Below are 12,942 nucleotides of genomic sequence, written 5' to 3' on the forward strand. Positions count from 1 at the left end.
ACTTGCCTGCTCACCTCCCGGCGCTCCACCGACTAGTGGTAGACAGCCTGCCTCCCCCTGCTGGGCAGGACACGCAATAACTAGTACCTAGACCATGGGGTCGTTAGGGGCCCTTTCAATGGGTAAGTACTTGGAACGGTGCCTGGCGCACAAATGCCTCCCCGTTCCTCCTCGTCATTGCCGCTGTTATCACCCTTCGCACGTTGCAGCCTCTTTACACAGACCCCAAAACCACCTCTGTGTGCACAGTAAAGAGGAGAAACCAGGTCTCGGTGAAGGTTGGTTATTTCAAATGGAAGAGGGAAGGGAGTCGGGATGGAAGGGAGAAAGCCTTTCACGGGACAGTCATGCTGATATCAGAGCTGAATAGATGAGAGCTTGCACATTACTCTGCAAGCATGTTTCTTTTTGGTAGTACATTTTGTCTAAGAGAAAAAGAAGATATGGAACGTTAACCAGTTTTTGAGACATTCTTCAAACTTATGTATTGTTATTTGTTAGCAATTCTTAGCCTGGTGCCAGAGCCTTGACTCCCGATGCTGGCATCTGTCTGTCTGTCTGTCTGTCTATCACCTATCTTCCTATCTATCTATCTATCTATCTATCTATCTATCTATCATCATCTATCTATCTATCTGAGATTACAAGGTGGTTCTTTCCAGATCCAATGCAGGTTTTAAAATCAGGTTTTCTCCTAATTTCGCTTGAGTCTCAAAAGCCTGGGAATATCGGCATCATCAAAAAGGAGAAAATGGTGCCGAACTGAATTCTGGGTACCTAAGGACAGAGTGACCAAAGGATAAAAAGTGTGAAGACAGTTTGAAGAATGAGGGCTGCGGCATGACCCCAAAGGCAGCAGCAATTCCCACACCTGCGTGTTTGTCGGAGCAGACGGATATCAAAGTTCCAGGGGCTCAGGTGTCTGTAAAGTTCATTTCAGTGAAATACTGATAGATAGCTCACACGGTTTATTTTTTTTTTATAAAGCAAGATACGCTTATACTAAAAGGGGAATAGCTTAGTTTTTGCATGCTAAGCATCTCCACTCAAAAATAAGGAGAAAGACCACTATATAAAGCTATAATATTTGGCAAGATATGAGTAGTGCCGTAGAGAATTACAAAGTACTTTGGTGCCGGGTGTGGATCATACAAGGGAAAGATGAGTTAAAGAAGTTAAAAAGAAAAAGAAATTATAAACTATTCTTGATGTAAAGTTTAAAAGAAGTAAGCGGCTTGCCAGATAGATATAGCCGGGCTGAGGCAGAAGGAGCTGTCCCAGAAGAAGCAGAAGCATGAGCACCGGCTTGGGAATAGAAAAGAAACACAGTAGAAATCTAGAGCAGTTTTAACTCCTCAAGCAATATGATAAGGTTGTAGGGTTCCTTGGGGCAGTGTGGCTGGATACTGTGATTTGGTAGAGAGCAGAGAGTCACTGAAGCATTTTGAGGAGAGTCCATGGAGGCTTTCAATACAGTCCTCTGAGACAGATTAAAATCCTGATTGTGGAGACCAGATGAGTGACTCTGGTCCAGAAAATAAATGAGGAATATACGTACATGTATGTATGTAACATATGCAAACACACATATGCATACGCTCCCGCCTTCATACATACATTCTCTGAGAAAGGATGCTGGCAATCTTACCCATACTGAATTCCCCCCACAACTAACCCACGCCTGGCACCGAGTCAGCACTCAATATTTAAATAGTATTAGGTTACGTTAATAACCAAGGGGGTTGCTCTACTGATGTCTGTTTGCCATCTTTTCAGGCCCCCTCTCTCCAGCACTTTCTATGAGCTACTTACGAATGTATTTTGCTATAAATGCAGATAAAAGAACCACCACCTGTACTGAAAGATGTCTTTTTGTTCACCGCCTGATCCACAATCCCTATGTTGACTGCCTTCTTAAATGCGTAGCTCTGGGATAATTGACTCTCTAATCCCTGCCTCTGAAATCTGTCTCACGGGCTCTGTTTATACGCATCTCAGATCCCTCTCTCTGCATGTTTCTTTATTTCTATGCTTTCCATTCCCAACCTATAGTCTCTCGCTTTTCTAAGAATTCCCTACTAAAGGGACTTGGAATTCATGTTGGAATCAAAATTGTCGCTGTTGCTGGGAACAAGTACCAGGAGTCGCACTTGCCACACAGCTGCTATGTCACACGGGGTGAGGAGGGAAACGCTGGCATTCGGAGTAAACTCGTGGCAGCAAACGGAAACACAGCCGCCCCAGAAGCCTCTGCTAAGGGAGGACTTTGAATTTTTTATCCCCCGTGAGATAGAAAACCAGGGCCGGCTTTGAGCAGAAGGACATGGTCTGGGTGGCCAGTGCTCTGCTGAGAGTAAGCATGTTGCTCTAGGAGCAAACACAGGCTCCTCCCCTGGCCGTCTGGGGTCAGGAAACTTCCTGGAAAAGAGCCAAGAGACAAGTGTCAAAAAGAGCAGAGAGATTGGCTCGAGCAAAAGTCCAGAGGTGAGCTCCAGCAAGGAGTGATCAAGGAGTGGGAGGTCTGGGCTGGTCACTAAGGGCCTCGCTCAGTGTGAAAGGGTTTGAACTTGGTTCTGAGGGCAATGGGAGCAGGCAGAGTTGTATAGAGGGGAGAGACACGTCGCTTACACAGGGCATTCTGGCGGCTGTGTGGAGGAGGGCAGGACAGGTGGCATAGAAGACCAGGCGATAGAATCCAGAGGTGACTGTGCCAACATTAAGTCAGCATCACAGGGATGGAGAAAAAGAGCCAAATTCCAGAGAAATCGCCCCAGAAAAATCAATGGGCGTGTGTGATTGAGTGGCTCTTGGGATTCAGGTAGAGAGAAAGGTCTGAGGTGGCCCCCAGGTCCTTGGACAAGGAGGTAGCTGCCAGCATACAGTAACCAAAGTCATGCCAGTGGATGAGATGACTCTGATGGGTGACTTTTGTGCAGGTGTAGAAAATAGGACCAGACTTGCCAATAGCCTGTGGCCCCAACAAAAGGGCCCTTAATTCTCCTTTAGCTCTGGATGAGAGAGGAGGCAATGCATGGGGCAGCTCTGCACTCTAGGTAACAGTCATGGGTCTGTTGTTTTAAAAAAATAGATTTTAGAAAAGGAGGTTAGAGGGTCCGTTGTTTTTGCTTGCGGGTTTTAATTGCATATTTGCATTTCTGAAAATGAGGCCGAGAACTGGTAGATCGCAATATGCCTCTTTCGGGAACAGCCTGCCTATTATACACTTGGGGTGCAAGGAACATTGCGTCAGGCCTGACAGGGGGGGCTTAGTTTTCTCTGAAAATGTTCCACGCCGCTCTCTTGCATCCCAGGCTCTCTGTGTCCTCCTAAGTGAAGTCGGTAGCAGCGGGAAGGAGGCAGCGCCACGCTAGTTGTGCTTGGGATTCAGACTTTGTAATGAAATGCAGGTACCCTGGCTGCCCACACCTGTTCTGCACCCAAGGTCCGGAGGAGGCAGGAGGAGGCAGGAGGAGGCTGAGGGTCCACTGAATGAGCAGGCAGTGTGCCTGGAAACCTGAGTACCAATTTTAGATTTAACAGCCATGTGGGAGAAGGTATCTTTAGGAGGCTGCAAGGCTGAAATTGTATGAAAATGATAGGGTTTAAGTCACCCCTGAGACAGACAAAATGCTACATTTGGATCCATGGGCTAGATTTTTATTAGCGTTTCCACAGAAACCAGTGTCAATCAGACAGATGCAGTCATGGCATTTGGGGGCAAGGTGACAAATAGCAGGAGGCCGTGTGTTTCAAAGTTGTGATCTGGGCTGAACTGCCATCCTTCCTCCACCAGACAACACTGAAACCTGATCAATTTGTTTGTTGGGATGACAGATGGACATACAAAACCTTTTATAGTGTCTCAAGGTGGGAGGACAGGCAACTCACCACCCTGGCCTCTGGGAGCGTCGCTATTCAGTTTTTGCATTTTTAATCTTATTGGTTCACTGCAGTTTTTCAGCCTTTGCAAACTCCCAAAATGAGCTAATTTGCATTACCGTTTTGCTGCTTTGCATCTTTTCAGGATCAGGGCTATTCCATTTGATGCTTGTTCTAAGAGAACTGAGCCAACAAAAGCCTGGTGTGGATCCCAACACATGGTCACACTCCATAACGATGCTAACAAGGAAGGACCAGAGCAGACTTGGAAGCGATGTTTTGGTTTCTTGTTTGGGGGTGGGGAGGAGGAGGTGGGTTCGATGGCTTTATTTATGGGAAAATTGTCCAGGAATGGCTTTCTCTCTCCTGATTATATGTTTAGTAGTTGCGTAGAATAAAAGTCCCAGTGAATATTTGCAAATCTTCTCTTACCTGTTTCTTTATCCTGTAACCACAGTAACAAGACTTCTTAAGGTTGTAGATTTTTAAGAAAGCGAATTATGATTGAGTTATTAATAAAGATTAGAGGTGACAGAAATGACCGTCACTGAGCAGTAGAGGTTTCAATGTGCAGATACATCAGTCCTTGGATGGTCTTTTGTACAAAACCTGTTAAGCCTACCTATACTGGTCACCTTAGCCCAAAGTTATTCACTCTCTTCCAGCTCCCAGGAGAGGATCGAAGGATGCCATAATGTCAGGGGGTGGGGAGCCCTCTAGTGGAAAATCATCAGGGCTTGCAGTGGAGCAGGAAAGAAAGTCCAGAAGCCACAGGAGGCATGTTAAATTTAGTCCGGCCAGTTGAACTGCGTCATGTAAACATGACATGACCTGCCATAGCCTCCTGCTGATTTTGGAAGGTGTTTACCAAGAAATCTGTCATGCAGAATTACCAAGAACATATTGAGGTCTGTGCTAAGTAGGTACTCAAATGAAAATCATTATTCTAAGGATATATGACATTCTTCATAGCCCTCACCTGAAAAGCCTGCAATGGGCAAAGTAAGGAATTGGGGTGGGGGGGGGGATGCCTTTTGGTAATAAATTAAAAATCCAATCTAAATTAGATGAGAACATCCCTCCCCCTCGCCACCAGGTCCTTAGGGCTAAGATTTGCTCATCTCCAGCTGCTTCTTTAAACAGAATACACCTTTCTAACCCTGCCTTCCCTCGGGCCATCACCTAAGCTGGGTCCTAACTGTCATTATAATTCACTGTCTTGTTTATCTTGTAACTAGGAAAAAAATGACAAAACAGTTTCTCCCCTAATCTCTGACCATAATCCATGTCTGAGACTGTAATGCCAGATTTTTACAAAATGTTTCTTCCGGTTTTGACTAGGGTTATGATATTTCTATGGGTCCCTTATTCCTGTCACTATTTGTGAATAAAGTAAATAAAGTGAGAGGAGACTAAAAAAAATCTCAAAACTTCTCAGTTGAAAATAACTTATTGACATCAGTGTTTTATATATATGCATTTTAAAGCATGCCATGTGGGAAATATCCTGCCGTGTGTGTGTTTACATGCATTCCTGGAAAATATAGAGCATTAGAGTTGGGGTGCCTTGCTGGGAGCTCATGATCTATGAGCCCCTCTCAAGGGTTCAAAAAGCATGTCTCCAGGCAATAAGAACCTGACGTTGAAGCTTGTGCCCTTCAAAGCCCACGTAAGATTCGTCACCAGTGCAGCAGAGGCAGCCAGTGAAAATGCAAACTCAGCACATTCTAGCTAAAATCACAGTTGCCTTTGTTTCTAATCTCTGACACTGGAGAGTCTCCGACTGTCTAGTCGGCAAACTTGATTTGTCCTTTTATGGACAGAAAATGACTATAACAAGGATTTGCAAATCCTGTCTATACTTCAAGGACCTTCTAAGGTCGTGATGTTCCCTTGCAGGCTGCTCAGCCTGACAAATATGGCCGTTTCTGACTCTCGGGGGTCTTCCTCTCTGTGAGACCCACATGGATGCGTGGTCATACACTGCATGATAGAGTGGCCTGACTCCTTGCATGAATGTCCTGTCTCCCTGTTAAATGCCCTTGGGGGTAAGGCCAGTGTATTATACATCCTGGGTCTAGTTCATTCATTTCACTCATTCATTCACTAACTCATTCATTCATCCAGTGAACGGTTATTGAGCCTGTCTGGGACCAGGTCCTGTTCTCCTCTCTGGAGATATATGAATGAGCAAAATGAACAAGATCTTTTTCCCAATAGAGAGAAATGTGGGACAGTGAACCTTAAACTCATTAACCACAAATGGGAAATTTCCACAATGGAAAGAGAAATAAAAATGGATACCCTGTGATAAAAGTGACAGAGGAAAAAAAGAATATGGTGCTCTAAAAGAGAACACTTAGATAGATTGGGGGTCAAAAAAGGCCTCCGAGGCGGTGATGTTTAAGCTGAAAACTGAAGACACGTGGTATTCCCCATAGAGCAGGTGCAAAGAAGTATTTCTTGCTTTAAGAAATGCTTAACCGGCTCTCAGGTCATGTGGGACAAACCTTCTAACCGCAGAGGACGCTTCTGGCTGTCTTCCGGTGCAACCCCACTCCTCTCTTTGTTTGTCGCCAGCCCACAAATGTTCTTTCTGGTGTCTTCCCTGGTTCCGATAGCCATGGAGACGCCTTCTGCATCAGCTCAGGCTACAGTGGAAGCAAAACAGTTGGACCTCGGTGCAACTTGCAGAGTTAGGATAAAATGCAAATATATTTATGAAGCATTTTAGCAGTCTGCAGGACACTTATCCTAACCATGGCATGTGACTGATTACAAAGTAAAAGCAAAGTAAAAAGCCTTTGGAATTCAGCAAATCTGGGTTTGAACCGAGCCCTGTGACCTTGAACAGATAATTTCATAGTCTCAGTTTCTCATCTGTAAAATGAAGGCGAGCTCATTTGACACTCACAAGATTTTATGAGAATTAATGTAATGCACCCAGGCACAGAACATGGGCAGTCACTAAACCTTCGCCGTAATCCCCTGCCCTCCTTTTCTCCCCGATTTTATGACCCCTCTGGGCCCCAGTTCTCCCCTTTGCTCCATGTTCACATGAGAGCCACCATTGTCCCCTCAATACCAGTTCCTCAAGGATGAATCTGCTTCATTTATGAGACATATTGGGCCACCCAACAGCAGGGAGGATGTGAGTACTGGGGACTGATATCACTCAGGCGAACAGCCCAGGGCAAGACAGGGTAACAGGACCAACGCCTGTCATCCTGGGGTCAGCAAAGGATTCGATCCAGGTGGGGACCTGGGGATACCAGGCAGGGTGATCACTCAGAGCCTAGGAGCAGGGTCAGGAGCATCTAGTCAGAAGCCAGGCCTGCAGGTTGGTCTCACCTAGGAGGAGCAAGAGCGGCTGTAATTCAGGGCTCCTTAAGACTTCTGGGAGTTTGAGCCCAAGAAGGCATCCATTCTAGGTCCCCAGGGAGAGGGGCGTGAGCAGGGCAGGAGATAAGTCTCCACTGAGACCTGTAGGTAACTGAATAGAGATCAGATGAGATCAAGCTTGGGAATGGTGTAGGGCAGGGCAAACAGAGAAGGCAGAGAACCATGGGAGGTAAACTTTACAGCCAACAGGACATCGGGCTTATCTGCGAATGTTATATGCGACTATACTCGAATCCCTCTTACTTTCTTACAGGTGAGTACAGACACTTCCAGCTCGAGAAAGGCAGACCCCAAAGGCCGGAGCGCACTGCTGGCTGACATCCAGCAAGGAACTCGCCTACGAAAAGTCACGCAGATCAACGACCGCAGTGCCCCACAAATCGAGAGTAAGTGAGCACCTGGGCCGGGCCGGCCGGGAGCCAGGGGCCGGCCACGTGAGGTTCAGCCAGACACCCCTGGCTTGCCCAGGACAGGGCCCTCCTTGTTACCCAGGACACATATGGGGCCATCTCAGACCTGCTCGGTGTACGGGCCACGTGGGGAGAGAGTCAGAGCTTCCCTTCCAGTCAGCAGGTGGTTTATGACGGATTTTCCATCATGGCGAGATGACTTATTCTGTTGTCATGATGAAATATGCATCATATAAAATTCACCATTTTAACTACTTCAAACGTCCAGTTCGGTGGCATTTAAAGATTCGCGGTGTGGTTGCAACCATCGCTCCGTCTAATCCCAGAACATTTCTGACACTTCAAAAAGAAATCATACCCGTTAGCAGTCAGACCCCGTTCCCCAGTTCCCAGTCCCTGGCAACCATGAAATCCACTTCCTAGCTCTATGGATTTGCCTATTTTGGATATTTCGTATAAGTAGAGTCATACAGTTTGCAGCCTTCTGCGACTGGCTCCTTTCACTTAGCGTCTTGTTCTCAAGGTTCATCCCTGTGGCAAGTACCAGAACTTCATTTCTTTGTTATCGTTGACTAATACGTCATCATATGGATACACCACTTTGTGTTTGTTCGTTGTGAGGTAACTAACATCACAGTCCTGTCTCGACATGGTCCTCAAACTCAGTGAGAGAAGAAGTCGAGTCTCGACCTGTGAAAATGCGAAGTTTTGTTTTTCCCCAAGAAAAAAGATTTATTCAGAATTCTCTCCCAGGATCATACGACTGTAGCTTTCTACGTCTTCGGGAGTTCAATAGGGTAAAGGGATCCCTGTGCTTGGGTCACATGACCCATGTCAACTTCTGGTGCCAGGCAATTCAGGGAACCTCTCTGAGACTAAATCTGTTCAACTGCAAATTGAGGAAAATAATAATAATACATGTTCTTTTTTTGGTCAAGTTTGTTGAAGGTTGAAATAATATATGCAGAACCATTTATCAATGTAAGGTATTATTAATGTCTTCATATATTTTTCAGTGATGAGCATAATGGTAATTCTCAAAGACAGCCCTGAAAACATAATTGTATCGATAGCTATATATGTTTATACGTAAGGATAAACAAATTCTTTTCAGAAATATTTTCAACAATTGCGATAAAAATTAGTTTCTATTCAGACCCACTAACTAATTGGTGAAGCCGAATTAACAAATAAGTCCATTTTATTGGAACACTCACTTGCTAATCATTTCCACTGAGTAGGTCATGTATATAATATTAATATTCAGAATAACCTGGCCACGTTTATCTACCAGCGGGCACTGTGTCTTAATTTCTCTATGCATATTAGCTTCAGGTTGTGAAGATTTTTTTGCCAGAAATTCTTATCTAAGCCGAATGACTTCTCCTTTTACGTAGCTGGTAATCACACACATCAGGAAGGCAGGAATTAGTGACACTTCTTTGAGGCTCATGAGCTTTCTCTTCCACAGAAGAAAAGGTGCAGGGGAGCATGCGGGGCTCGGGGGGTGAGAGCCGGGGAGACAGGACAGGAAAATGTGGAAGCGCAAATCACTGCAGATCTCCACTTCCTGCTTGCAGCTCTGGGCCAGGCTCTGTGGACAGGAAGTTAAAATTACCGACTGAATTAAATCTGTGGGTTTTCTCTGACTAGTCCTCCCACAACGACAATCAAGTTGAAAGTAGGACCAGCTCTACAACCACCATGTTTGGGTTTTCTAATTTGAAAGGCGCTCCAGTTGTCCATTGGCATCTACTATATTACGGTGCATAGATTCCTTTGTTTTGGTCGCTTTTCGGGGTGGTCGGCCACTGAGAGTTGGTTATTTGGTAGGTCCAGAGAGGACAGCAGACAGGCCTGGGCACATGAGTCTGCAGGGTTTCAAGGCAGAGGCTGTTTGGGAAAGACGCCAACTAAAAGGATAACATTGCAGGTGGGAGAACAGAAAGGCTTCCGTGGCCAGCGTTAGACCATGACTCCAGGTGAGAATCAGCAGCTCGGTTCCGCTCACAAGTCCTCATCTACTTGCCTCTTCTCTCTAAAGGTTCTAAAGGACCCAACAACAAAGAAGGAGGAGGTTCCACAAACTCCCGAGGTGGAAGCACCCCCCCAGCCCTGGGAGATCTGTTTGCTGGTGGCTTTCCTGTATTGCGACCAGCAGGCCAGAGAGATGCAGCAGGTAAGGAAGAACTCGGACTGGCTGCCTTGTGACCTTCATCTCCTTCACTTGTAGAACCAACTAGGAAATCCTCACACGCCAGTAAGCGACATGTTTTTAGTGAACAGCCATGGAGCAGGAGATCATCTGTTTGGGAACTTAAGCACTGAAAATTGCCAAAGCACAAAATTGTTCTCATGGGACCTTTTTAATCATCATCCTGTTGCAATCATCCCGTTGTAACAATTGAAGAATAATTTGCCATAGTGCGTAGTATTTAGCAATGGTGTGATTGTGGCCCAGACTGCAAAGTACAGACAGAAGATCTTAGCGACATCACTGTGGCTTCACCGGCAATGCACTAGTCGTAAACTCCCATTGTGTCAGTTCGCTATTGCTGTGTAACAAAATGCCCTAAAACTTAGGGCCTTTTAACAACTATTTATTTAGCTTACAGTTCTGCGCGTTGGCAATTTAGGGTGACCTCGGCTGGGCTCTCTCTTCAGGTCGAGTCGGTGGCTTTGCTAGCTTGATATTTCTTATGTCTTTGATGCCTCAGCTGGGATGACTGGCCTGGCTGATCCATGTGGTCTCTCCTTATCTAGCAGACTTTTCAGGGTTTGTTTTCATAGTCGTGGCAGGGTTTCAGCAAAGAAGACAGAAGGATATAAAGTCTCTTGGGGCTTAGTCTTGGAATTGGCACAGTGTTACTTCCTACCAAAGCAAAGTAAGTCACAAGGCCAGCCCAAGACAAGGGTGAGAAAAGAGACTTCACCTCTCGGTGAAAGGAACTGCAAAATCACCTTTCAAAGGTTACGGAATCAGGACTGAATGGATAATCAAGGCCATTTTTGCAACCAGTCTACCACAGTCATTTGTGTTTTAGTGGGTATCAGATGTTTTGAAAGCATTGCATCAAAATCAGGCAAATACATATTTATCATGTGAAAAAAAAAAAGTGTTTTCCTTATTACTGTGCTCTTTAGCCAGCAAGGTGAATAAACTCTAAGAAGTTCATTATTCTAGGGACTATCAAGCCCAAAACATTCCTGGTATAGAATCTTCTACCATGTGACTTTGCTGACTTTCTCAGTGGGCTCTGTGGCTGTTTGACCGTATGGGGTGTGTTTGCTGCCATCGCCTACTGATAAAATTCAGCAGAGATAAGGGCTCTAGGATGCTCTGAGATCCACCTGGAACCTTCTCAGAGACCATTTCATTCCTCGTTTTTGCTGCGGGTTTGTCAGATAAGAAAGTGTGAGGTCAACTTGAAAAAAAGAGCTGGCATTCTTCGGTGCCCTCTTCTTTTTCAAACTTCCTGAGTGGTATCAAAAAAATATCCTTTGGGAAACTTCTACTGACTTCTCTTCACAGAGATGAAGATAGGAGAAATAACCCGCAGTCAGGTTATAACAGAGACCAGCCACCGGAAACCGGCAGTATTCCTCCTTGTCTCCAATAAGACACACTTGTCAGATGTTTGAGGCACTATGTTTGTGAAGACAAGAATCGATCTCTAGAGGAGATCGAAATCCATAACGACGTGATTAACGATGCCTGTTATAGGACGGAAATTCAAGGACAGAGCCAATCGGTAGATCCATGTCGCAGTATGACAGCCATGGCTCTCCTCTCTCAGAACTCTCCCATCCGTCCCCTTGTCATTCAGAGAAAAGGACTTTGGCCTTTGCTGCCTCTCTGACCTTCTTGCTGGCTCACGCCCTGCACTGCTCCAGCCACACTGCCTTCCTGCTGTTCTTGCACAAACCAGAAAATATAGGGTTGCTGAAATAGGGAAAAAGTCTCCCCCAGAATTCCTTTGAGGGAGAACACTGTGTTTATTAGGAAGAAGTATTTTTAAATGCCTTCGAGGTGGAGAGTGACTCTGAGAGGGCGTGGGGAAGCAGTGGTTACAGAACTCCCATGGAGTAAACAAGAAGAGGAACATTTTCCTCCTTAAGCAAAGGGAAAAAACGGGTAAGAACTAGCAGTCTGGCGGAAGGGCACGTGCCGAGAGTGACAAGGCCACTCCCGGGGACCACGCTCTACACTAGTCTTCCAGCGAACACGTGCTTTCCATGAGCGGTTTGTTGTTGCTGAGTTCCAGAGGCCTTGGATTTCAAGGTGGGGTCAGTGTGGCATGGCGAGGTACTGGGTCAGGAAGCCAGGAGCCCGGGAGACCGTGAGCGCCTTAGAAATGGGCACACGTCTTTGGGAAGAGGCGCTCTGAACTTCCAGAGGCCAAGAGACTGGGAGGTTTAAGGTCACTGGACCAGGATCCCCAAGGCAGGATGTGTTCCCACCGCCTTGGGAGTTACCTTATATATTCAGGAAATTGTGAAGCTTCTGCTCTCTACAGAAACGAAGTCCTTGTTCACAAGGACAAGTGAGGAACACCTCCCTCACCAGGAGATTCTGGTTGACACCTGAGGATCCAATCTGGGACATAAGGGTTGATGGACCTAGTGGGCAAGAATGAATGAGTGTGATGGTGGCCTTGGGATGAGGAAGGGCAAAGGAGCGGGGAGCAGTCCTGTGCCCAGGGCCGGGAGCCGGGAGGTGCTTAGCAGATGAGGATAGAGGTGGAATGCAATATGAAAGCTGGTGTCCTGAGCTGGGCTCCTCTCAGAGCTGGACAGCACAGTAATGCTGGCAAGGACCTGGGGGCAAGTCCAGCTCGCCCTCCCGTGTGACGGTTGCTGCACCCGAGTCCCCTCAGTAGACACGCAGGCAGAGAGCATCCGCCATGCAATTCACTGACATCAGGCTGGAGAGTGTTGGTCATGCCTCCCACACACTTGAGGTCTCTTTCCTCTGTCGCCGAGCTAACTCGGAACTTGTCTCACTTACAGGTGGCAAGACAGGGCAGGCCCCTGGCTCCCGCGCGCCTTCTCCCCGGCTTCCCACCAAAACTGTCAGCAGCCCGCTGAACCCCCCAGCATCTCCCAGGCTAGGAAATGCCTCCGAGGCGCACGGTGCTGCCAGGACAGTCCCTCCTCGGCCCAGCGTGCCTGCCCCGCCTCCTCCGACCCCGCCCCCACCTCCTCCACCCTTACCCCCACCCCTGCCCCCTTCCTCCCCCATCAGAGTCCC

General features: G+C 46.7%; 1 protein-coding gene across 1 annotated transcript in view; it reads left to right on the forward strand.

Moving 5' to 3' along the window:
- Nucleotides 1–5,494: 5,494 nt before the first annotated feature.
- Nucleotides 5,495–12,942, forward strand: part of WIPF3 (WAS/WASL interacting protein family member 3) — a 20,036-nt gene continuing 12,588 nt past the window's right edge. Inside the window, exons 1-4 of the mRNA XM_015589412.2 lie at nt 5,495–5,548; nt 7,535–7,667; nt 9,736–9,870; nt 12,702–12,939. Of these exons, the coding sequence (XP_015444898.1) occupies nt 5,495–5,548; nt 7,535–7,667; nt 9,736–9,870; nt 12,702–12,939 (560 nt within the window). The remainder of the gene's footprint in view (nt 5,549–7,534; nt 7,668–9,735; nt 9,871–12,701; nt 12,940–12,942) is intronic.

Source organism: Pteropus alecto, unplaced genomic scaffold, assembly GCF_000325575.1.
Source record: "Pteropus alecto unplaced genomic scaffold, ASM32557v1 scaffold21, whole genome shotgun sequence".
NCBI lineage: Eukaryota > Metazoa > Chordata > Mammalia > Chiroptera > Pteropodidae > Pteropus > Pteropus alecto.